Source organism: Muscardinus avellanarius (assembly GCF_963383645.1).
Source record: "Muscardinus avellanarius genome assembly, chromosome: 11".
NCBI lineage: Eukaryota > Metazoa > Chordata > Mammalia > Rodentia > Gliridae > Muscardinus > Muscardinus avellanarius.
Window position 1 is genome coordinate 69,200,985 of NC_137797.1, and position 25,877 is coordinate 69,226,861.

Consider the following 25,877-nt stretch of genomic DNA (forward strand, 5'->3'; position numbering starts at 1 on the left):
CTGGGTCCTAAACCTGGCTGTGTGGAGGGTGAGGTGGGCCTGGGAGGAGACTCCAGGCTCCTGGATTGAGACCTGTGGTTCATGGCCCCTGAGGAGTACATGGGTAGATCTGTATGGCAGTGTTAGTCATTCCCTTTGTAGACCCTTGTATTTTTATTTTATACACTGAAAAAGTATTTTTAAAAACAGGCCACAGGTTTCCCAACTGCAAAGGGGCTTATGGCTTATATCTGGCAAAGAGTCGTGACCTTATCCTTCATCTGATGTCCACACAGGGCCAAGTGCTGAGGGAAGATGAGCCCCAGTGCAGACCCACAAGCAGACAGACCCTGCAAGAGTCATTTCTGCCCACCCCCAGAGAACAGTGGTTTCCCAGTTGCTAACTGGTAGAACAAAGGCAACAGCCCCTTCACTGGACACCTGTGTCCCCATCACATGTCAGCTTGCTGAGTCCCCAACAGCCTGGTGCAGGGCTGTGCTACGTCCCCATGAGAGGGCGAGGACCTCCGAGCTGAGGGGAGCTGGCTCCAGGTAGGGCAGAGCACAGGGTTCAACTTCAAGTCTTTGACTGCAATGAAAAAGCAAATAATAGCTGGGCATGGTGGCACACACTTGTAATCCTAGTCTGGGAGACTAAGACAGGAGGACTGCAGGTTCATGGCCAGCCTCAGCTACTTAGACCCTTTGTAACTTAGTGAGACCCTGTTTCCAAATAAAGAATAAAAAATAGGGCTAAGGGTATATTTCAGAGATAGAATGCCCCCGGGTTTGGGTTCTATCCCCAGTACTGCCAAGGGGGGGAAAAAAAAAAAAAGGCAAAAAGCAAATTTTTTTTTTTTTTTTTTTTTTTTTTGCGGGTCTGGGGATGGAATCCCAGGGGCATTCAACCTCTGAGCTACACCCTCTGTCCTGTTTTTTATTCTTTATTTTGAAACAGGGTCTCACTAAGTTGCAGAGGGCCTCACTAAGTAGCTGAGGCTGCCCTTGAACAGCGATCCTCAGGTCTCAGCCTCCCGAATGCTGGGATTACAAGCGTGCGCCACCATGCTCGGTGCAAATGATCTTTTTAAAAAGTAGTTATAGGGCCGGGCGTGGTGGCGCAGGCTTGTAATCCCCGCGCTTGGGAGGCAGAGACAGGAGGATCACGCAGGTTCGAAGCCAGCCGCGTGTGCTGGCTTAGGAGACCCTGTTTCCAAATAAAAATGCAAAAACAGGTCTGGGAGTGTAGCCCGGAGGTAGAAGGGCTTCCAGGAACCCCAGTACCACCACCACCAAAAAAAAAAAAAAGTAATTATAGGGGCTGGGATATAGTTCAGTGATAGATCACATGCTTAGTATGTGTGAGGCCTTAGAGATAATCCCCATCACACAAGTAATTACATTTGTCCTTTGGTATATTCAGAGGATTGGTTCAGGACTTCTGTGGATACTAATATCCAAGGTTGCTCAAGTCCTTTATATAAAATTGGGTAGCTGGGCATGGTGGTACATGTCTGTAATCTCAGTATTTGGGAAGGTGAGATAGGAGGATCTCAGGTTCAAGGACAGCTTCAGCTAGTAGTGAAATTCTCATCAACCTAGTGAGACCCTGTTTCAAAATAAAAATAAAAATATTCTGGGGGTATAGCTCAGAGGTAAAATACCCCTGTGTTCAATCCCTAGCACCACACATTAATAAACAAACAAACAATAAATAAAAGGCAGAGTAGTATTTGCATAGAAACCATGCAATCCTCCTGTATACTTTAAAATCTCTCTCTCTCTTTTCTCTCTCTCTTTCTCTTTCTCTCTCTCTCTCTTTGTGGTACTGGGGGTGGAATCCAGGGGCTTTTCTACCTCTGGGCTATACTCCCAGACCTATTTTTATACTTTATTTGGAAACAGGGTCTCACTAAGTTGCTGAGAGCCTCACTAAGTAGCTGAGGCTGGCTTCGAACCTGTGCGATCCTCTTGTCTCAGCCTCCCAAGCGCTGGGATACAAGCATGTGCCATCATGCCTGGCTTATCTCTCTATATTTTTATAATGCCTAATACAATGTAAATACTCTGCACATAGTTGTTATGATGTATTGTTTAGGGAATTATGACAAGAAAATGGTCTGTGCATATTTAGCACAGATACAATTTTTTTCTTGAACACCCCCCACCCCCAACCCCTGCTTTCTTTAGTGGTACTGAGGATCAAACCCAGAGCCCACTGCATGCTAGGCAAGCACTCTACCATGGAGCCACATCCTAACCTTCCTTGAGTATTTTCCAGCTGTATTTGGTTGAATCTGAGGCTGCAGAGACACCAGAGGTTCTGGGTTTCAGCTTAGATAGACAGATGGACTCTGGAGGAGAAGACAGAGATGTTTCCTGAGATGTTTGAGGTCTCTATGAACAGATTCACATCCAAATTCCTAAATTCCCTAAGATTCTTGAGGACTGCAAAAAAAAAAAAAACAAAAAAACAAAACAAACAAACAAAAAACAGGGCTCAGGATGCAGCTGGCTTTGGGCATTGTGGGCTGGCAAGGAGACCTGAAGTAGGGGCATGTGACTGCCTGGGGCAGTTTCTGAGTGACAGAGGGGGAGAGGAGGCATGGCAGGGCCCTGGGGCTCCTCCCTGTATTGGTAGAGGAGAAGCTGATGAGAGATGTTCCAGGACACAAGTCAGAGTCCAGGGGTGAGGCTGGCATGTCCTGGGGAGCTGTGATTTGTGACTCAGACTCAGTGGTGGTCAGCCCCTCGGACAGGACGGGGGACTTTTGCAGGGTGGCACTCTTGAAAATTGTGAAAATTGTGCTTTTCCTTTGGATTCCCCTTTGGGCCAGCTTCTTTCTTTTAATGAAGGAGAGCACCCTACCTCCTCGATTTTCCTAGGCTAAAGCACCTAGCCAGCTCCTAAGGTGCCCAGTTGGAGTCTGCCTGCCCCACAGGCCTTGTCTTTCTGTCCCGTCCTAGGCCCAGACCCCTCCAGCTAGTCTTTTTTTTTTTTTTTTTTTTGTACTAGGGATTCTACTTCTGAACTATACTCCTAATCCTATTTTTTATTATTTATTTCATTTTAATTTTTGCGGGTCTGGGGATGGAACCCGGGAACATTTGACCTCCAAGCTACACCCCCTTGCCCTATTTTTTATTCTTTATTTTGAAACAGGGCCTCACTAAGTTGCAGAGGGCCTCAGTAAGTAACTGAGGTTGTCTGCGAACTGTGATCCTCCGGTCTCAGCCTCCCGAATGCTGGGATTACAAGCGTGCGCCACCACGCCCGGCTTTATTTATTTTAAAACAGGGTCTCACAGAGTTGTGAGGGCCTCACTAAGTAGCTGAGGTGGGTGGCAAACCTGCGATCGTCCTGTCTCAGCCTCCCAAGTGGGATCACAAGTGTGCGCCACCATGCACACTAGTGCTACCCTCCTCACCGCCCTCAGGCCAGCCTGTGAAGGTGTGAGGAGGGAAAGAAGTGGGCTCACATGATAACCCCTGCCATAATGGACAACAGGACCCAGCCCAGTACCCATGGCCTGCCCTTCAGGCCCTCTGGGAAGCACAGGGAGAGGGTTACTTAGATCCTTTCTGCCCTTCTCACTGCTCAGGGGCAGTGAGAGGGGTGTGGCTGGTGACCTGCACTGCACTGGAACGATCCCCAGCCCCCACACTCACTTTACCTGGCCTGGTGGGGTCTGGCTGCTCCAGGGGCCCATCTCCAGCAGACAGCAAATCAGGTTGGCTAACACCACCCCCAACCTTGAGTACTGCTTGGTTTAAGAGAGAATGCTTAAGCCCTGTGTGGTGACACATATCTGTAACCCCAGAATTTGGGAGTCTGAGACAGGAGGATAACAGGTTTGAAGCCAGCCTCAACAATGTAGCAGGACTCTTAGCAACCTAGTGAGATCTTGTTTAAAAAATAATAAAATAGGGCTGGGGTGTTGCTCAGAGGTAGAATGCCCACATGTTCAATCTGCGTGTGCACACATATACGTACACACACACACACACACACACACACACACACCTTGGCTGGGCACAGTGGTTCACACCTGCAATCCCAGCTACTCAGGTTGAGGCAGGAGGATCGCAAGTTTGAGGACAGCTTGGGAAATTTAGCAAGACCCTGTCTCTAAATAAAAAAAAGGCTGGGGTATAGCTGAGAGGTAGAATGCTTCCCTAGTAAGTGTGAGGCCTTGGGGTTAATATCCAGTACTAGAAAAACAAAAAGGAATTAAAAAAAAAAAAGGAATGTTTGTTAACTAGAATGGTTTTCTGTTGCTCAAAACTTAGGCAGAGCCGGGCAGGGTGGCTCACGCTTGTAATCCCAGTACTTGGGAGGCTGAGACAGGAGAATCACAGGTTCATAGCCAGCCTCCACTACCTAGTGAGGCCCTATGCAACTTTGTGAGACCCTGTTAAAAATAAAGAATAAAACAGTGCTGGGAGTGTAGCTTGTAGATTCAATCCCCAGTGCCTGGATTCAATGTCCCTGGATTCAATCCCCAGTACCGAAAACAAAAACAAAAAACTTAGGCAGGATGTAGATGAATTTGTGTTTCTTTCAGGGGAAGGACAGTAGTAATAATTAGGCTGGTTCCCCCTACTTGGCTTCCAGAGGGAGACAGGCTGAGGCTAGAGGACCTATCTCCTGCCACCCCATGTTTCTGGACATTGCACAGCCTCCTCGGGGTGAGATGGGGTGGTGGGAGGCCAGGGTGATGCTCAGGATTAGAGCATCCCTCTGGCACAGCACCAGAAAGAAGGTCCTGGGAGAATAGGGTGGGCTGTTTGGGAGAAGGGGGTGGGGAGGAGCGCAGGCCTTCAGGGATGGAAAAGTGATTTGCAGCTTTGATGAGGTTGAAGTCAGTCCTGGCTGCTGCAGCATAAGAGAGAAAAAAAAAAAGCTGTGATTCACAGGGTGGGGGATGAAGGCCGCTGCCAGGCTCAAGCTCTCCCCCCTACCCCGCCAAGGGAAGTCAGATCTCAGGGGGTACAGGCAGGTCCCTGAGTTTTTTGGGTAGAACTGAGTCTGCATAAAATGCCCGTGTCCTGCATCCATCTCCCCAGGACCTTCTGCGAGAGTGGGGGAGGTCCAGGAGCTAACCCCCACCTCCTGGGGTAGTAGATAGGCTGTTTGATCAGTGAGTGTGTAAATTGGGATTTTATGGATCGCTTATTCACTGCTGGAGCTGGGGCCCCCAAATTCCTCTGTGCCCCAGAATGCTTAATCTAGTCCTGAGCTTCCCCTGGGAGGCAGGAGGAAGAACAGCTCTGCCCTGGCCCCACCTCTCCTGCCGCGGTTCCTCCCAAGGCCCCAGGCTTTGTCAGTTGCAGGTTGAGCGGTTCAAATGTGCTAATACACTCCCTGGGGGCCGCTGGACAGTGGGACTTACTCTTCAGTGCTGTGATTGGCCAGAGAGACCATGGGAGGGGGTTTGCGGCAGCAGCTGGGAGTGTATATGTGTGTGTTTGCATGCGTTTGAGGGAGGGGCTTAGGGGGTGTCCACCCTGCTCAGACCACTGGGCAGAGACAAAGGCCCTTCATCTAGCCTGCAACAAGGATTAAGCTCAGAACAAGCCATGTCCCTACCTGGCCGAGCTGGTTAGCGAGTCTACCTGTGTGTCTTACATCTTGACATGGTGGGGCTCACTCAGTGTGTTGGACGGAGGGATGGTAAGTGAGCACACAGTGACTACAGTTTAACTGGGGTGGCATCTGCTGAAATTACTCAGAACCTACAGATTTTCTTTTTTTTCTTTTTGGTACTGGGGATTGAACAACCCAGGGGAGTTCTACCTCTGAGCCACACCTCCTGCCCTATTATTATTATTTTTTTTTAGTTTAAGACAGGGTCTCACTAGGTTTCTGAGTCTCACTACTCTGAGGCTGCCCTTGAACCTGCGATCCCCCATCTCAGTCTCCCAAGTACCGAGATTGGCATGTGCCACCACACCCGGCAGATTTCTAAACTGCACCCTGAAATTCCTCAAAATTCTCTCCCCCGTTCCTGAGATTGCCTTAGTCCAGGCCTGGTCAGACATGAAGGCAGGACATGAAGGACTGTCCAGGCCTTGGGGACACAGCTGTGGCCCCCTGACTGTTACCACTTGAGTGGGCTTCACTGTGGTCACATTTCTCTCTCTGCCAGCCCCCATCTGTCCTTGGGATTGGATGAGGATGAGGATGGTACACGGGTGGGGGAGGGTGCCGAGCAGCCGATGGGGGAGGGAAGCTCCGGCGGGAGGGCCAGATGACAAACTGCCCTGTCCTACCTTCCTCCCTGCTCGCCCGCCTGCCCCTCCTCTCCCCAGGCAGGCCAGACAGGCTGGACTGGTAGGAAGGCTGGCCCAGCAAGCCACCCTCTCTGCCTTGGATCTTGGGGAAGCTGAAGTCAGTGCAGCTCTAAAACTTCCTGGGGAGCCTAAGGGCCCAGGAAACAGACTCCATTGCAGGTCCAGATAAAGCTACAGCTGTGGTAGGTCAGGTGTCGGGAAGCCCTGGCTACAGGAGCCCTGCTTGGGATCAGAGCAGTACTGTCCAGTAAAAACTTCTGTAGTGATGAAAATGTCCAGTGTTGCCACAACTGCACGTGACTGTTGAGCACTTGGAATGCACTACTGCTACTGGGGAAACTGAACTTTATTAAATTTTCATGAATTTAAATGTAAATGGCCACTAGTGACCGGGGGCTGCCATTTAGACAGCACAGGATTAGAGACTGTGTTCAGAGATTAAGTGAAACCCTTTCTTGGCCAGGTGGCCTTGAGTAGGGCCCTTGCCACCATACTCAGTCTGTTGGGTCTGTGCCCAGTGGAAATGCTGTGTGGTTCATCTGCAGCTCGGGGATTGTCTGTTCCTTGGGGGATGAGCTGCCCTTAAGAAGCCTTGGGCCGCAAACAGCCCACAGTAGGAAAGAAGTGGCCGTCTGCCTCTAGACTTAGAGGCATTTTAGGAATATCCTTGGAGCTGTTAGTCCAAGAAGGCTTCCTGAAAGGGGCACGGATGGAGCAGGGCTGGGATAGGTGGGTGGCTGGCTGTGCCTGAGCACCTAGCCCTGGAGATCTGCTTATGTGGTGCCTGAATGAGGACGCATGGCTAAGGCTGGATGGGCTGATGGATGGGTTGGATTCCATTTCCCTCCTACCAGCTGATACAGACGGATCCTTTCACCTCTCTTGAGTCTCCATTTCCTCCTCTGTAAAATGGGGACAATAATGCTATCTGGCAGAGAGGCATCAAATGCTATCAAAGTTGTTTGCAAACACTAGAGGGCTGAGGGAAAGGGAAGGCTTATTCTTTAAGGGTGCTGGGCCCAGCCGGGCCTCTTAGGACCACAACAGATGGTCACAGCCTGGCTGTGGCCCTGACCGCGGACCGGGCGGGGACTTCTGCACTGTCCCCTCCCCCCCCTCATGTGTGCACACACACAGCCCAGATGGGGGCCCCTGGCCGGCTTCGCTCAGGCTGACCTCCTGCTGTTTGGCATTTGACATACGAGGAGGGGAGGCCAGCACCCCCCCAGCACCCCCCACCCCAGAGAGGAGCCGGGCTGGCGGGGAGGCCTCGCTGCCTCCAGGAAGCAGGATCCCAAGGGCCCTGATCTCTTTACCATGTGTCCACAGCCTTTGATGGGAATTCCATCGCCCCTTTTGTCCTCTCCACGGAGGCCTGGGGCAGGAGGAGGGAGATAATAAAGAGGAGGCCAGGTGGGGTCCTGGGGAGCTGGGATGGTGCCTTTGGGCTCCAGGCAGGTCAGGGCTGAACAGTTCGCTCTGATGTTTGGCAGACACAAACTCTCCTTCGGGGCACCCCTCCCTGTCCATTCCTGAGCTAATTCCCTGGCTTCTGCTCTCAAGCTATCCCCATCTCATGTGGGCTTACTTGAGTCACTTTGAGTTTTCTTTCTATTTGGACACAGAGGCAATTTCAAGTTTCTTGCTCATCCACCCACCCATGCATCCTACAGTCTATTAAGAACTTACTGTGTGCCAGGCACTGTTCTATGTGCTTTGGGATATAATAGTGAGCAAAGTCCCTCTTCTCATGGAGCTTTCTGAGAAGAAAGCAACACAGAGATCTGATTAGGATGAGTGCTACAGAGAGCATCAGGCTTAGGGGAACAGTGTCTGAGGCGACCGAGATAAGTGAGCACCGAATGCAGCAGGGCAGACCCTGGGGCTGGGGGGAGCCTGGTGTGGCAGAGATGCGGGAGGGCAGTGTGGCTGAAAGGGAAGTGGGGAGCCCCGGGGAAGGATGGCAGGTGAGGACCAGCAGTACCAGGAAGCAGAGCATCAGGACCTATTTGGCCATAGCGAGGATTTGGCTTTTAATCTGAGTGCAGAGGGAGCCACTGACACCTTTGGGTAGAAGAATCACATGACCAGACATGTTTTCAAGGGTCCCCCTGGCTACTGTGGGTGAAAGTAGGAGGCAATGTGGAAACGGGAAGGAGAGATTGGGGACCCCTGCTATCTATCACCCAGGAGAGAGGGGTGGCAAGAGGTCTCATTTTGCATACATTTTTGAAGCCAGTACAATTGGGTTTGTTGGTCTGAAGTGTGAAAGAGTTGAGGATGACCCCATTTCTTGCGATGAAGACTGAGGAGGGGTAGGTTGCAGGTGGGGTAGGAAGCCAGTTTGACTTTTTTTTGTTTGATGCTGGGGATTGAACCCAGGGGCATTCTATCTACAAGCTACATCCCTGCTCTTTTTATTTTTTGTTTTGAAACAGGGTCTCACTAGTTTCCTGAGAGTCTCACTAAGTTGCTAAGGTTGTCCTCAACCTGTTATCTTTCTGTCTCAGCCTCCCAAGTACTATGATTACAGGATTGTACCCACAGGCCTGGCTTAGACATGTTAATGATTTCAATTAAATATTGGAGTGGAGGAAAGCCGGGCGTGGTGGCGCAGGCTTGTAATCCCAGCATTCGGGAGGCCGAGACTGGAGGATTGTGGTTCGCGGACAGCCTCGGCTACTTAGTGAGGCCCTTTGCAACTCAGTGAGACCCTGTTTCAAAATAAAGAATAAAAAACAGGGCAGGGGGTGTAGCTCAGAGGTTGAATACCCCTGGGTTCCATCCCCAGTACCACAAAATAAATAAATATATAAATAAATAAAAAATAAATATTGAAGTGGAGGTGTCAAGAAAAAAAAGTTGCATAGGCCTAGACAAAGCATAGGGGAGATATCTAGCTACCGAACCATGTCTAGGAAATGCCAAAATGTGTAATGGTGATGGTCAGAGCTACGAGATTGAGTGTGGCCATCCAAGTAGCTATGGAGATGAAAGGGAGAGCACAGGGCCAGCCCTGCCTTGCAGCTGGAGTGGAGGGAAGGGCAGGAGGGAAGCCAAATAGGCGGAGGAGGAGGAGGAGGAGGAGGAGGAGGAGGAGGAGGAGGAGGAGGAGGAGGAGGAGATGGTGGTAAGGGGAGCTTACGGTTTTGGTGATAATGGCTGGTTGAGTTGCCATGATTCAGAGCAGTGAGGACTATTATGGGTGAAGGTGGGTGGAGTTCTAAGTGTGAACCCCTGGTTGGAAAGGATTCAAGAGGAAATAGAAGCTGGGCTTCTCTCTCTCTCTCTCTCTCTCTCTCTCTCTCTCTTCTCTCTCTCTCTCTCTCTCTCTTCTCTCTCTCTCTCTCTCCCCCTCTCTCTCTCCTCCCTCTCTCTCTCTCTCTCTCTCTCCCCCTCTCTCTCTCCTCTCTCTCTCTCTCTCTCTCTCTCTCTCTCTCTCTCTTCTCCCTCTCTCCTCTCTCCTCTCTCCTCTCTCCTCTCTCCTCTCTCCTCTCTCCTCTCTCCTCTCTCCTCTCTCCTCTCTCCTCTCTCTCTCTCTCTCTCTCTCTCTCTCTCTCTCTCTCCTGCACAACTGTGATGGTACATGCCTATAATCCAAGCACTTGGGAAGCTAAGGTAGGAGGATTGTAGGTTGAGGGATTCAGGGCCAGCCTAGAAAATTTAGCAAGGCCCTGTTTCTTTATTTTTCTTTTTTGTGGTACGGAGGGGGGGGCATGGGGGGGCATTCTACCTCCAAGCTAAACCACAGCCAGATTTTTTATTGTTTATTTTGAAACAGGGTCTCACTGAGTTGCAGAGGGCCTCACTAAGTAGCCGAGGCTGTGCTTGAACCGTGATCCTCCTGTCTCAGCCTCCCAAATGCTAGGATTACAAGCGTGTGCCACCACACCCGGCTAAGACCCTGTTTCAAAATAAAAAATTAAAATGTCATGGGGTAGTTCAGTGGTAGAGTGCCTCTGGGTTAAATGCTGCAAAAATGCATGCAAAGGAAAAAAAATATAAGCTGGGCATGGTGATGTACCTGCTATAATCCCAGTACTTGGGAGGCTGAGACAAGAGGATTGTAGATTGTAGGTTTGAAGATAGCCTCAGCAACTTAGTGAGGCTTCCTACAATCTAGTGAGACCCTGTTTGAAAATAAGAAATAAAATCAGGCTGGAAGTGTGGCTTAGAGGTAGAAGGCCTCCGAGTTCAAACCCTAGTTCCAATTAAAAAAAAAAAAAAGGAAATGGAAAAAGAATAGTACAGAGAACTTTTTTTTTTTTGGTGGTACTGGGGTTCCTGGAAGCCCTTCTACTGCCAGGCTATACTCCCAGACCTATTTTATATTTTTTAATTTGGAAACAGGGTCTCTTAAGCCAGTGCGTTTGGCTCCGAACCAGCGCGATCCTCCTGTCTCTGCCTCCCGAGCGCAGGGATTACAAGCGTGCGTGGGCCACCACGCCTGGCCAAGAGAACTTTTTTTTTTAACAAGAGGAGGTAAGGTAAAAAAAAAAAAAAAAAAAAAAAAAGGCAAGCAGAGGATAGCCAGGAGTGGTGGCGCACACTTGTAATCCCAGTACTTGGGAGGCTGAGACAGGAGGATCACAGATTTGCCAACAGCCTCCGCTACTTGGTGAGGCCCTCAAGAAATTATTTCAGACTCTATTTCCCTGAAAAGTGGGAGAAATAACAACATACTTGTGGGCTGATGGGGACCCAGTAGAGGGAGAAATTGACCCTGCAGGGCTAGGGAAATTCCAGGGAACAATGTCTTTAAGTATTGAGAGGGGAGGGGATCAGGACACAAGAGAAACACAGTCTATCCTTCCTTCCTTCTCGCTGCCAGGAGGGCCTTTCTCCAGCTTCCCCAGGAGGCAAAGTAGGCAATGAGAGCTCAAGCAGCCGGGGAGGAGGCATGAAGGAAGCAGGACTTGAAGGACAAGAAAGACTTAGTTGGCAGAGGGAGGGCAGAGCTGGTGGCTAGAACTGCAACAGTAGATGCCTGTCTGCAGGCCTGAATAAGGGAAGGACAGGAGGGAAGCCAAAGAAGCTAGAAGGCCCCACCCTCCAGGAAGGCAGGGCTTCCCGTGGGCCTTTATGGGGGGATAACTGGCTTACATTGCTTCTTTGAGCTGGTCCCCCTCAACAAAGCATCAGAAAGTCCTGTGATGTTCTCAGACACTAAACTGAACAAGCATCCTGCCCAGAGACATGCAGAGAATCACTCCAACAGAGACCGCCGTCCTGCCCCTTCCTTCCCGCTCCTACAGCCCCCGGCCTCTTCCTGCCCTTCCTCAGCCCCTCTGCAGCTCCATGCTCTACACCGCTTCTCCAGCCATGACAGGAAGGAGCGTCACATCTCATGCCCCTTGGGGGTCTGTTCCTCAGTTGGCAAGCGTACCTCACTCGCCATAGCCTGTGCAGCTGAGCAAAGATGAAGATGGCCTGGAGGGAGGGGAGCCCCTTTGGGTCCAGCTGTACCTCCGGAGAGCCCAGTGTGACCTTGGGTCTCCCACAGCTCCTCTCTGTGCAATTGTCTACCTGAGCGGGGAGTAAAAGACAGACCTGGCAGGGACCAGTGCTCCCTGCTCACCTGTGCCTTCTTTTTCCACTGAAGCCTCCATGGTGGCTGGGTCTGTCCATACCCCAGCATTCTGTTCCCCTCTTCCACACTCATTTCAGGCCCTGCCCTGGTTCCAAGGCCCCACGTCGCCTCAACTGTCTCTGAAATGCACAACTTTTTTTTTCCTAGCTGTATGAACTTTAACAAACATAGCCTATCAATTATATTACTGTAATTCCTGCTTAGCACTAAAAACCAACTGTTGTCTAGACTTCAAGGGTAATATAATACATTTTATTTGAAAACTGCTTTTTAAATTGACAACTAAAAATTGTATATATTTATGGTATACAACATGCTTTGATATATGTACACGATGCTGCATGGTTAAGTCAAACTAGTTAACATGTGCATTACTTTACTCACCATTTATTGTAGTGAGAACATTTAAAATCTACTCTCAAAGCCTGGCATGGTGGCGCATGCTTGTAATCCCAGCATTTGGGAGGCTGAGACAGGAGAATGATAGTTCCTGGACAGCCTCAGCTACTATTTAGTGAGACCCTTTGCAACTCAGACCCTGTTTCAAAATAAAGAATAAAAAATAGGGCTGGGGGTGGAACGCTCTTGGGTTCCATCCCCAGTACTGCCAAAACAAAACAAAACAAAACAAAACAAAACAAACTATTCTCAGCAGTTTTCAAGTATACATTATTAACCACCACAGTGTACTTGTTAAACTTAATTCCTTATATCTAACATAAATTTTGTATCCTTTGGCCTGCATCTTGCCATCCCCTTCCATCCTTCAAAGCCCTTCCTTCCTTTCTCCACCCCTCCCTCCCTCCTTTCTTCCTTTCTCATGGACCACATCTAACTCCTCTTACTGTTGCTGCTCAGGTCCATGGGCATGAGCCACAGCTTTCCCACTCTGTGCCTCTAGCAGCTGGCACACAATGGCGGGCACCCAGAAGGTCCTGAAGTGCTGGAGGACAGCACACCTGCTGAAAATGGGCCGTAGCACTCCAGCTGCAGCTTAGCAGCTGTCTCTCTGGCATTCTCTGCTCACCCCTGGACAGGCGCTGAGCCCCCCTACGCTAGGCCTCGTGCCAGGTCCCAGAGCATTCCTTCAGTCAGGTTCTGAGGGTCTGGCTATGCTGGGGCTGCCTCCTGGCCCAGGACCAGGGAAGAGGTTCCTGTGTAGCGGGTGCAAGGGCTGTGGCAGGTGACCAGTCCTCCAGCCACTTTCCCGCTCCCCTCCACTTGCAGCATCTGGGGGCTGGCATGAAAGGCAGGACCCAGAGGAGGGGCCCAGCCCTGTTCAAGCTCTGCCAGGGGCTGGAGACCCCCCAGGGCACCAGTTGTAAGAAGTAGACAAAAAAGCCGGCAACAAAAGGCCTGTGGGAGCCTCTGTGAATAGATTAATGAGATCTCCATACGGAGGCCCCACAATGGGATTCTCCACTCAGCCTCTTTGTCCTGGGCTGAGATAATGGAGGCTGGCCCAGAAGAGCTTCAGGCCCCTTCTCCACACGCATGGAGCCGCCATCCAGCTGCCCTGTCTCTACCCTGCCCCCATGCCGTTCAGCCCAGTCCCCTTCCTTCATGTGGGCAGCTGAATCTAGAATCATAGAACTTCTGCAAGACCTGGAAGGGGTCTTGGGGACTTGGAAGGAGGTGTTGACGCCCATGGTTGGGGTCCCTTTCCACCCCACCATGTATAAAATTTATAATTTTTTTTTTTTTTTGCAGTACTGGGGATTGAACTCAGGGAGATTCTACCTCTGAGCTACATCCCCAGCCCTATTTTTTTATTCTTTATTTTGAAACAGGGCCTCACTAAGTAGCGGAGACTGGCCGTGAACCTATGATCCTCCTGTCTTAGCCTCCCAGGTACTGGGGATTATAAGCATGTGCCACTGGCTGGCTTATAATTGTGATTTAATTTTTTAGAAATCCATCTGGATTCTAGTGAAAAAGAAAAGTTTGAGATCTACCTATCTGAACTAACTGTCCCAACCGGCAGATGAAGAAAGGGAAGCTTAGAGAGGTTTGGTGTCTGCTGTCCCAGCATTCCAGGGTAGGGGACGGGTGGAGCAGCTATGACCTGCTTTGGGCCTGATGTCTGGGGAGCCATGGTCTACAGGGATGGGAGGGGCACCCACAGGACCCTGGGCTTGGGGGGAATCAGTGCAGGAAGGTTTTGGCAGCTTGTGAAGGCTGTGTCACTTTGCTCAGCAATCCTGGAAGACTTCCTAAAAATGGGAGGAAAGGTTAGGAACTATCTTACTCTTATACCCAGCAATACTTTCTGTAAGTATTTATCAGTTGCCTGTACATTTAAAAGATTGAACTCTGAGTGGAGCCAAGCAGGCCTCCTCAATTTGAGTTGTAGAAAGAGAGGGTGTTTTCTTCAGAGTCCAAACGACCAACGGGGGAAGCCACAAAACCCAAGTAAGGAAATATATGCCCAGGAGCCAGTTCCCAGGGAAAGAAACTGTCTTACCTGGGCTGTTTGGTCAAATTTATAGGATAAATATATAGCACTTGGCACATAGCCATGTTATAGCAGACAGGTGCTTTCACAGGCCCGAGCCAGTGCTGCCGTGCTCCTGCCGGGCTCTTCTCTGGCTGAGGAGCAAAGGGCTGGACAGACAGAGGGCAGGGCAGACAAGTAAGGGTGAAGCCCTAGGCTTTGCCTCCTGTCTCTGTTTTGCAACAGTGGTGTGACCTTGAAGATGCATTAGTATTTCTGTACCTCAGCCTCTTCATCTGTAGAGTGAGGATGATACTAGCATCTATCTCAGGACTAATAAGATAGGTAACGTGTAGAACAGGAGCTGGTTCTGTCTCCTATGTTTGTCACATCAGAGACAGAAGGAACCTTCCTCAGCGAGCGTTCACCAGGTTCTTCCAACCCCAAGAGAGGCGACTTGATCAGTCACTCAGCAAGGTGGGGCTCTTGGTTAGTACTACTCTGTACCCTACGTCAGACTGTGTGTACTTACCATACACTGTCTTCTTAAATCCTCACAGTCTGGCATATATGTATATATATAATTAATATATACTATTCCCTTTAACAGAGGGAATAATTAATTATATATTAAGTATAATAATTTGTTAATACAATTAATATATAATAAAATATATCAAGTCACATATTATATAGTTATAATATATTAAATAATTTATTAATGTATAATGAATGATATATGGTTGTTATAATTAATATATTATTTCCCTTAACAGAGGGAGAGATTGTGGTTCTATGAGGTCAGGCAGCTTGCCCAGGGTTACATAGTATGTTGGCTTGGATTCAAACTGGGATCCCCTAATTCAAAGCCCACACTTTCCCCAAGGTCTTGGGGCCTTTCTACCTCCAGCTCAGCTGATCTAGGGGGTCTTTGAGCTTGGGAGGCCGAGAGTCCCTCTCCTGGGGGGGCCTGCAGGAGGCACAGTAGCAGAAGCAAGAGGGCTGACTCCAAAGGGCCAGGTGGGGCAGGGGCAGGGAAACAGTACCCTTCACACCAGGCTGGGAGGAGAGGAGGCAGGGCCGCCACAGACAGGGAAAGGGACTGTCTTATTTGGGCTGTTTGGTCAAATTTGAGATTGCGCTTGAGTGTACCTGTGTGCATGTAAGCACATGCCAGGCTCATGCAGAGACATGTGCACACAGGCCTACCGTTGTCTTCACTCCTGTGTGCTGGCATGTACTCAGTTCACGTGAGCCAGCACTCTCGGCCTGCCTCTGGTAAGCAGCAAGCCTTGCCTCCCTCCCTCTCTTTGGGTGGGCCTGGTCCTCAGGTAGCTGAGTTCTGACCAGACCTTTGTTCATACTTGTAACCCCAGTACTTGGGAGGTTGACACTGGAGGATTGCAGGTTCGCAGCTAGCCTCAGGAACTTAGTGAGACATTTTGCAACTTATTGAGACCCCGTTTCCAAATAAAATAAAAATAGGGCTGGAGGTGTAGCTCAGAGGTAAAATGCCCCATAGTTCTATCCCCAGCACCACAATAAATAAATAATGAAAAGGGATGGGGTGTGTAGCTCAGAGGAGAATGCCCCTGGTTTCAATGCCCAGTAAAAGAAGAAAGGTCATGATGAAGATGGGAAAGAATTATACTCGCCACGAGAAGGACAGCATGGGGATAGGAAGAGCAGTCAGCTGGCAGGCAAGGTCGCAGCATGTGCCAGGGTGGGCTTTGGTGGGTGGACCCCCAGGTCTTTTGGCCTGCAAGGTGGGTACAGATGTAGGCGAAGGTGAAAACAAAGGACTGATGGTTGTGCTTTGTTTTTCTGGGATAAACTGGGAAGAAAATGACCTAGAGTAGAAGAATCTGAGGAGATTAAGGGTAGTGACCCAGTGGTGTAGATAAGTGTCAGGAACAAGGTCCACTCTAGGGAGGAGCTGAGCCTGAAGGAGAGAGGGTGCAGAGCTGGGAGGGCGGGTGTGGAGGGTTGGAGGTGGGCTCCCGTTTCTAATGTAGAGAAATTCTCAGTGGTGGCCAGGGTGCTGGAGGCTAGGGCAGGTGCTGGAGAGGGAGCCTGGCCACAGGCCAGAACAAGGAACCGAGGGCCTGGTGGGGTAGGTGGGGGTGTACAGGGATGAGCCCAGCTGGAGGCTGGAGGGCTTTCTTTACTACATCTTCCAGGAGAGAGTCAGTCTTTTCCCAGTTTGCTCAGTTTAGTATGCTCAAGGTAAATGCTATCATCAAAAGCAAATTTTCTTTCTCCATATTTATAATTAAGGAGCCAAAGTGCAGGCAACAAACAGCAAATGAAAGAAAAAAACAAAAACACAAAAACACAAACAAACCCCAAACCAAGAAACAGGTTTCAGTTTGATATAGTAAAAAATGTGAGCTAAGAGTGGTGGCACACACTTGTATTCCCAGCATTTGGGAGGCTGAGACAGGAGGATCGCAGTTCACGGACAGCCTCAGTGAGGTCCTTTACAACTCAGTGAAACCCTGTTTCAAAAATAAGAAAAAGTAGGAAGAGGGGTGTAGCTTGGAGGTAGAATATCCCTGGGTTCCATCCCCAGTACTACAAAAAAAAGTAATACTTGCATTTGTATGTTTGATGTTATCTCATTTAACTCTGCAACCACAACCACTTGTGATTTTATTTTGCTGGGGATGGAATTCAGGGGTGCTCTACCACTAAGATACACCCCAGCTCTTTTTATCTTCAGACAGGGTGTTACTAAGTTGCCAAGGATGGCCTTGAACTTGCTATCCTCCTGCCTCAGCCTCCCAAGTAGCTGGGATTACAGGGTGGCACCTCACAGGCTCTACTTGGGATTTTTGATGTTTCAGGAAGATGCCCCTTTGGCCCCAGATAACACCTCTGATCTCTGGAGACCCCTCTCAGTAAGAGCTGGGAAGCTGCACATCGTCTTCTGCCAGGCGTGCACTCAGCTGTCAGCCTGCTGTGCCTTCTGTCTTTGGTGGCCAGTGTCACCCCTCACATTGGGAGCAAAGTGACCTCCAGAACTTGTTTTCCTTCCCTTTAAGACTTCAGTATGTATGGCCCATGCCTTCCTTAGGACAGTGGGCATGACAGTACATCATTTTATTTTCAAAGACTGTCACCTGCCAGCTTGCAGCCAAGGGAAGCAGTGAGAATGAAGAGGTGGAGGTGGTGTCTGTGCTCCTTGTTGGGCTGAATGTGCAGAGCCTGAGAAGAGACTGGGCTGTTTTCAGCCTCTTCTATCACTTTCCCTAAACTGAAGGATCTGGTGACCCAGCATTTCTTGGTGTTTTCTATAGGTTCACAGTGTGTAGCTCTGTGGGTTGTGCACTACTCAAAAGCCCTATTTCTCAGGAAGGACGATTCACACCATTGACACTGTAGATTTGTAATGAAAAATTTCCAGAGGGAAGCAGTGAAGTGCCCGGAGGAAGGGAACGGGTGTGTGAGCTAATAGTCCTGGCTTTCTCTTTTTCTTGTGGTACTGGGGATGGAACCCAGGGTCATTCGACCTCTGAGCTACACCCCCAGCCCTGTTTTTTGCTTTCTCTAAATTGCAGAGGGCTTAAGTAGCTGAGATTGGCTTCGATCTATGTATTCTAAGTACTATTTCTGTGTTGTGAGGCACATTTTGGGAGTGAGGTAGGTGGCAGAACCCGTGCTGGACTCACAGCCATTAGGTCCAGGACCTAGTGCTTTGACTTCAGCGGGTGGAGGACAAAATAAATCAAAGGCGAGCAAGTGAACGCTGTGGGGACCACTGCCCCCGTCCACCGGCATCTGTGACTGCAGGCCCAAAGGTGGCCTTGGGATCTCAGGAACTCCAAGGAGAGCAGAGTTTTTAGGAATATCAAACCGCTGGGCCACGAACCAGGAGCCCTGTGGGATTCACTCATGTTTACCTGGCACTAGTGCCTCTGCAGTGCATAGTAGGTGAGCAGGAAGCACCTGTTACTGAATGAGCCTCGTCTGGGTTTGACCTCTCACTGCCTGACCCTTCACTCAGGTCTGAAAGTAAGGATGCATGTTCTCCAGGAGGGAGGGCTGGCGTGACCAGTATAAAACAGCAACCCTGGCGGGCGTGGTGGCGCACGCTTGTAATCCCCGCTCTTGGGAGGCTGAGACAGGAGGATCGCGCAGGTTCAAAGCCAGCCTCAGCTGGCTTAAGAGCCCCTGTTTCCAAATAAAATATAAAATAGGTCTGGGAGTGTAGCCTGGAGGTAGAAGGCCCCTGGGTTCCATCCCCAGTACCACCACCAAACAAACAAAAAACAGCAACCCCGGCCTACAGGGATAAACTAGGGCTAGCCTTGTTCCTAGATTCTTCTGGGCTTTTGGGGAATGTGTTCTCAGATGACTTTAATCCTGGGCCGGGTGGGGGGGGGCAGTATTTGGTGCCTGGAGGGAGAATGCCCAGACAGTGGGAGGGTAGGTCGTGGGTACTGGGAGACCAGCCCGTCCCAAGCCACAGTCTAGGCGGACGAGGGATAGGTCCTCCAAGCCCTCACCTGCCGCTCCTCTCCCACTTGTCTGCAGCTCTGTCGAAGATGCACTGGACACCAGAACACGCCCAGCCCCTCAACCAGTGGCCGGAGCAGCACCTGGACGTCTCCTCCACCACCCCGTCGCCGGCCCACAAGTTGGAGCTGCCCCCGGGGGGTCGCCAGCGCTGCCACTATGCCTGGGCACACGATGACATCTCCGCGCTCACGGCCTCCAACCTCCTCAAGCGCTACGCGGAGAAGTACTCGGGCGTCCTGGACTCGCCTTACGAGCGCCCCGCCCTGGGCGGCTACGGGGACGCCGCCTTCCTCAACGGGGCCAAGGGGGACCCGGAGCCCTGGCCCGAGTCGCCCTACCCCCTGGCGTCGCTCCACGACGGCCTCGCGGGGGCCAAGGCCAGCGGCGGGGGCGGCGCCGGCGGCCTCGGGGGCTCCCCGGCGCTAGCCGGCAACCTGCCCGAGCCCCTCTACGCCGGCAACGCCTGCGGGGGCCCGTCGGCGGCGCCCGAGTACGCGGCGGGCTACGGCGGCGGGTACCTGGCGCCCGGCTACTGCGCGCAGCCCGGCGCCGCGCTGCCCCCGCCGCCCCCCGCCGCGCTGCTGCAGCCCCCGCCCCCGCCGGGCTACGGGCCCGCGGCGCCGCTCTACAACTACCCCGCGGGCGGCTACGCGGCGCAGCCCGGCTACGGCGCCCTCCCGCCGCCGCCCGCCGCGCCGCCCGCCCCCTACCTGCCCTCGGGGCTGGCGGCGCCCGCGCCCCTGCCCGCGCCCGCCGCCTACGGCTTCCCGCCCGCCGAGCCCGGCGCGGCGCTGAAGCGCAAGGCGGCCGACGAGGGCGACGGCCGCTGCCGCAAGCTCGCCTACGAGCCCAAGGGCCCCGCGGCCGACGGCGCCCCCTACCCCGCCGACGGCGGCGACTGCCGCGGCCACGGCTTCCGGGCCAAGGCGCCGGGCGCCGCGGAGGGCGCGGCGGGCAAGTACGGCGGCGGCGGCGGCGCGCTCAAGGCCCCGGGCGCCGCGGGCTTCGGCCCGCCCGGCGAGCCCTTCGACAAGCTCCCGGAGCGCGGCGCCTGCGCGGGCCCGCCCGAGCCGCCCGCGGCCGTGGACGCGGGGGCGCTGGAGCTGGTGGCCAGCAAGATGGTGGACCGCGGGCCGCCGGTGCACTGGGCGGACGTGGCGGGCCAGGCCGCGCTCAAGGCGGCGCTGGAGGAGGAGCTGCTGTGGCCCTGGCTGCGGCCGCCCGCCTACCCCGGCGGCGGCCCGCGCCCCCCGCGGACGCTGCTGCTGTTCGGGCCGCGCGGCGCGGGCAAGGCGCTGCTGGGCCGCTGCCTGGCCACGCAGCTGGGCGCCACGCTGCTGCGCCTGCGCGGGCCCGGCCTGGCCGCCCCGGGCCCCGAGGGCGCGCGCCTGCTGCGGGCCGCCTTCGCCGCCGCGCGCGGCCGCGCCCCCGCCGTGCTGCTGCTCAGCGAGCTGGACGCGCTGCCCCCCGCCCGCGAGGACGGCGCGGCGGCCGCGCTGCAGGCCTGCCTGGACGGCGGCGGCGCGCGGGCGGACGGCGTGCTGGTCGTGGGCACCACCTCGCGGCCCGCGGCCCTGGACGAGGCGACGCGCCGGCGCTTCGCGCTGCGCTTCTACGTGGCGCTGCCCGACGGCGCGGCCCGCGGGCAGATCCTGCAGCGGGCGCTGGCCCAGCAGGGCTGCGCGCTGAGCGAGCGGGAGCTGGCGGCGCTCGTGCAGGGCACCCAGGGCTTTTCCGGGGGGGAGCTGGGGCAGCTGTGCCAACAGGCAGCGGCCGGGGCGGGCCTCCCGGGGCTGCAGCGCCCCCTCTCCTACAAGGACTTGGAAGCGGCGCTGGCCAAGGTGGGCCCCAGGGCCTCCCCCAAGGAGCTGGACTCGTTCGTGGAGTGGGACAAAATGTACGGCTCCGGACACTGATGGCGCGCAGGGGAGGCCACGGCAGCCGCCCCTCCCTCCTCGCCGCCTCCGCTGGGAGGGAACGTGGCCAAACCGGGCTGGGAGGGAGCCCGAGTAGTGAATGTGGGGTGGGGGACGGGAGGGCTCTGCCGGTGGATTTTTTCATGGGAAGGAAAATGCTTCTGCCAGGCAGGTCGATGCCATATGCGCCGTGTACTCAGGTTTTTTCCTATTTATTGTGGACCGGATGCTTGCCATCTCCGCCCGCGGACGGGGCAGATCCGGCATGGGTTGGCACCTCGGGCCTAAGGAACTCCTGCCTTTCGCCACGATTCTTTTGTCTCCTCGCTCTCTGAATGGCGACCCCCCCCCCCGCCCGCCTTCTGTGCATTCGCTTATTTTCTCCATGGCTTTGTCGCTGGCACTCCCCTCATGCTGTCCCCTTTCTCTTCTGTTTCTGCCTTCCGTCCCACCTCTCCATCTATCACTCGGCTTCAGTCTCTGTCCCCTGCGCTCCAGCGTCCCTGTGCCTCTCGGTTCCTGTGCTCCGACGCCCCTCCCTGCCGGCTGCCCTTCTCATTCACACTGCAGTGACCTTTCGCAGGAGATCTGGAGGCCCAGAGGCTAAGGAAGACCCTTGGGAGTAGGGAGCCTCCTTATCCCTTTACCCAGCTGAAACCTTGGGTATGGGGGGGGGGTGGACAAGAGAAGAAGACCCAAAGAAGGGTATTTTTTTTTTGGTTTGTTTTTGAGGGGAAGTCCCAGAAATGTAGCTTGCTTAATATTTTAGGTCCCTTATTTTTGTAAGATGTGTAGAATTTGCTGTTTTTCTTTTTATTTTGACAACTCAGGAAGAAACTGACCTCAGAAAGAATGTTAGACTTTGGCTGCTCTTCCCCGCGTCCCCCCCCCCCTCCCACTCCCGAGGAGCAGACTCTCCCAGAAGAGTCGGAAAGACTGGGAGGGCAGAGGAAGACCAGAGCTGCTCCAGCCCCAGCTGTTCCTGGGATAGCAGCAGAATGTATTTCTAAGGGCTTCCTCCTCAGGTCCCAGGTGTGGGCAGGGGTGTGGGGGAGGGGTGTGGGACTTGAGTGGGTGGGTCTTGCTCCATTCTTGAGGCCCTCCCCTTTGGGCCCCACCCCTCAGCCTCAGGTGTTTTGTGAAGAATTATCGGGAGTTGGCTGGGGTGCCCTTGCCCATTTCCTGACCCAGGAAGAAAGCCCAAATGGGAAGGTGACCCAGGGAGACTTTCCCCAGAGAGGTCATCTCACCCAGCCTGCCTTGGCACAAGTCCTCAGTAACCTAAGGTGAGAGGATTCCTTCGGGAGGAAAGGCCACCTGCGGGCTGCAAGTCGGCTTGGGCACAAAATCGACTGCTAGCCTCAGCCGCCTTCTCTGCTGAGTTCTGAGGAGTGGTGGGTATCCCCCACTAGAGGAATTTCTGCAGGGAAGTGGCTTGTGTCCTAGGTTTGATGTTTCAGAGCCCGGAGGGGAAGGGTGTTTTTCCCCGACGTGGGGGGGTAGTTTTAGCACTCCCCTGAAAATTTCCCAGCAGGCTTGGAATCCTTCTGAGAACCATATTCCTCTCCTTTACACCAATTTTCCCTGATGGAGCTCCAGGGTGCCCCCGGCCAAGCCCATTTCATAGCTCGATCTTTGGTCCAAAAGGGGGACACCCTCCACCACCTTTCTCTCTCCCATCCCAACTCCTCTGCCATCGCCTGCCTGCCCCTGCAGCTCCTACAGTCTGCATCTGGCTCTCCCGGCATCGGTGCACATGGGGGCATTGCAGGGGTCCCGGTGCTTAGGGCAGGTGCTGGCCTAGGAATGCTAACTGGGGAGCTGCTCCGTCTCTCTCACCCCCCCTGGACTCTTTCTCACCCCCCTCTCCTTGAGGACAGCCAGCCAGCAGGTTGCAGGGCTTGGTGCCTCAGAAGCAGTGGCTGCAGGGTTTTGCTTTGAAAGACCCGGGAGGTAGCATGGAGTGAGGGGGTTCTCTCAGGTGTGTTGTGTATGGGGATGGGTGGGTGGAGGGTAGTAGGGAAGTGGGGTTGGGATCCCAACCTTCCCTTCAAAGGCAGGCAGTCCTGGGGTGGGCAGGAGCGCCATGACCAAGACCCAGCGTCCCCACTGAGTCTCTGCTGGGCCCTTCCTGTCCTCCAGGCGCGGGAAGCTTTGCACAAGGAGACGGCCCCCAATCTACTCACACCTACCTCATGGGCATGGGGCAGGAAGGGAGGGCAGGTCCAGCCCAGGCAATGTTGGGGGCATACCAAAGAATCCGGGGGGGCGGTGGGGGGCCAGCTGGCCCTCTGCTTCCTCTACCCAGGTTGGGGTTGGGGTCCTCTCCTCCAGCTGTAACCATTTCTACCTCATTTTGCTGTGTGTTGTACATGGACGTATTTATCTCCTGTCTGACGATGCTCTGCAGTTTTGGTCTGTCTACCTCAGAAGAGACTGTATTTTAAAAGAAAGTATTACACAGTATTAAAGTGATGACATGTGGTTCCACGAGGATTTCTTGGGGGCAGTGGGATGTGGGAGGCTGGCCTCTTGAGAACCTGTGGGCACTCTGTCTGCCAGTGCCCTGGCTGTGGCTCGAGGTATTTCTGCACCTCAGCAACAAGTTATTTGTGGGACTTGGTTACTCACTGTGCACAGGGTGCCTGCTAGGTCTGGCCCTGAGGCTGTATGGTAAAAAGCCCCTGGCTAGGGGGCCTTCCTGCAGTTCTCAGCTCTCTGACTTGGGACTAGGGCTGATTGTAGCCCGGGACCCACATGATGCGGCACAACGAAGGGCTCACAAGTTTGATGAACGAAAGAATTAATGAACAAACGAAAGCACGGAGGAAATCGAGGGTGGAGGGGGATGCAAAGCCTGAGCAGCAGCCCCAGGCTCGTCCTCACCCTGTTCCTGAGAGAGGCCAGGGTGTGGAGACAGCTGAGTTCCAGTGTATGAAGTTGTATGAGACCCTTTGTCCATCTCCCCCCATCTTTCAGTCCCCAGATGTTTGTTTTTTCTTTTCCTTTTGGTCTAGACCACAACTTCCTGAGGTCTGTAAGTGCTCTAAGCAAAATTGTAAAAATGCAGGAATCTCATGGGAGTCACATGCACAGGCTCTCTGGCCAGGATTGACCACAGGCTTGGAGGAGGCAATGCCCAGGAGACCCTGCACAGTGGACAGCTGCCTGTGAGAGACAGGTGAGAATGCCCGCGTGGGAGGGCCCACGGGACTCGCCTAGAGCGCAGTGACTCCCAACCCTCTTGGCCCACAGAGATCTAGACACTCCCCTCCCCCAGCTTATGGAGCACCTACTGTGTGTAGACATTGCAGGTGGCACAGAGGACGAAGATATGGCCAAGCACAGCCAAGAGCTCACGGTCCAGGTGGGAAAAGCCCAAAATTCAGTTAAAAGAATAAACAACTAGATAAGAGTGTTAGAGGGGATACACACACACACACACACACACACACACACACACACATATATGAGAGAGAGAGAGAGAGAGAGAGAGAGAGAGAGAGAGAGTGTGTGTGTGTGTGTGTGTGTGTGTGTGTGTGTTCTGGGGATTGAATCCAGGGCCTCAAATATCCCAGGCAACTATTCCACTGAGCTATGCTCATAATCCTCATGGCATTCCTGTGTGTGTGTGTGTGTGTGTGTGTGTGTGTGTGTTACAGGGGATTGAATCTCCAGCTGTGCTCCTAGTCCTATTTACTTATTTTGAAACAGAGTCTTGCTAAGTTGCAGAGGGCCTCACCAAGTAGCTGAGGCTGGCCACGAGCCTGAGATCCTCCTGTTTCAGCCTCCCAAGTACTGGGATTACAAGCATGTGCCACCATGCCTGGCTCCTATGGAAATCTTTATCTGACACAATTATCTGGTACCTAGAAGACACTGTTGAAAAAAATTTGTTGAATAAGTCTTCTAATTTCAAGATCAGTGCCAGATGAAGGATGCAAAGGTTATCTCAAGAATGCCCAGAAAAGATCTGGGACAGGTGGTGGTGTGAAGGGACTGCACAGCTCCAGCCAAATGGAGGCCGGAGCAGCATGGTTGGCACCATCCATGTGGGGCTGGGCCACCAGCAGTGGGATCTGTGACAGGAGCACAAAGCATGGCCAGGAGTGGGGGGAAGTGAGGCAGAGGAAGTCAGCTGGGACTTCACCAAGAGGACCTCCAGGTTCCCTAAGAGCTGGGGCTCCACAAAGAAGCCTCTTGTGTGTGACCAAGACAGGGAGCTGACTGGCAAATTAATAATTCACACAATGGCTGTGCATGGTGGAGCATGCCTGTAATCTCAATAGTTGGGCGGCTGGAATAGAATTGAAGGTTCAAGGTCAGTCTCAGCAATTTATTGAATCCTGTTTGAAAATAAAAAATAAAAGGGAGCCAGGCACGGGGGTGCATGCCTGTAATCCTAGGACTTGGGAGGTTGAGACAAGAGGAGTTCATGTTTGTGGCCAGCCTCAGCAACCTCATGAGGCCCTCCGCAACTTAGACCCTGTTTGAAAATAAAAAATAAAGCTGGGGACGGTGGCACATGGTTGAATACCAGTACTTGAGAGGCTGATACAGGAAGATTGCAGGTTCACAGTCTCAACAAATAGAGTCTCACCAACCTAGCAAGACTGTTTCCAAATAAAAATAAAACAGGAGCTGGGTGTGGTGGCGCACGCTTGTAATCCCAGTACTATTACAAGCTGGGTGTGGAGGCTGAGACAGGAGGATCATGAAATTTTGAAGCCAGCCTCAGCTACTTAGGCTCTCAGCAACTTAGTAAGACCCTATTTCCAAATAAAACATAAAATAGGTCTGGGAGTTCAGCCCAGAGGTAGAAAGCCTCAGGGTTCCATCCCCAGTACCACATACACACACACACACACACACACACACACACACACAAATAAAATAGGGCTGGAGGTGTGACTCAGGGGCAGAATGCCTCTGGGTTCAATCCTCAGTGTCCCCCCCACCCAATAAAAAGGCTGGGGAGTGTAAGTTGGAGGTAGAATGTCCCAGGGTTCAATCTCCAATACCAAAAAAGAAAAAAAAATCACACAATGAAGCTGAGCACAGCACACACTTGTAATCCTAATACTTGGGAAACTGAGTCAGGAGGATTGCAGGTTCCAGGTCAGCCTCAGCAATTCAGGGAGAC

At 52.9% G+C, this 25,877-nt stretch overlaps 1 protein-coding gene across 1 annotated transcript in view; it reads left to right on the forward strand.

Annotated features, from left to right (window-relative positions):
- The window catches only part of FIGNL2 (fidgetin like 2), a gene marked incomplete at its 3' end in the record, with an annotated part of 32,014 nt that extends 11,280 nt beyond the window's left edge, over positions 1-20,734 (forward strand). Inside the window, exon 2 of the mRNA XM_080705658.1 lies at positions 18,845-20,734. Within this exon, the coding sequence (XP_080561784.1) occupies positions 18,845-20,734 (1,890 nt within the window). The remainder of the gene's footprint in view (positions 1-18,844) is intronic.
- Positions 20,735-25,877: the final 5,143 nt, after the last annotated feature.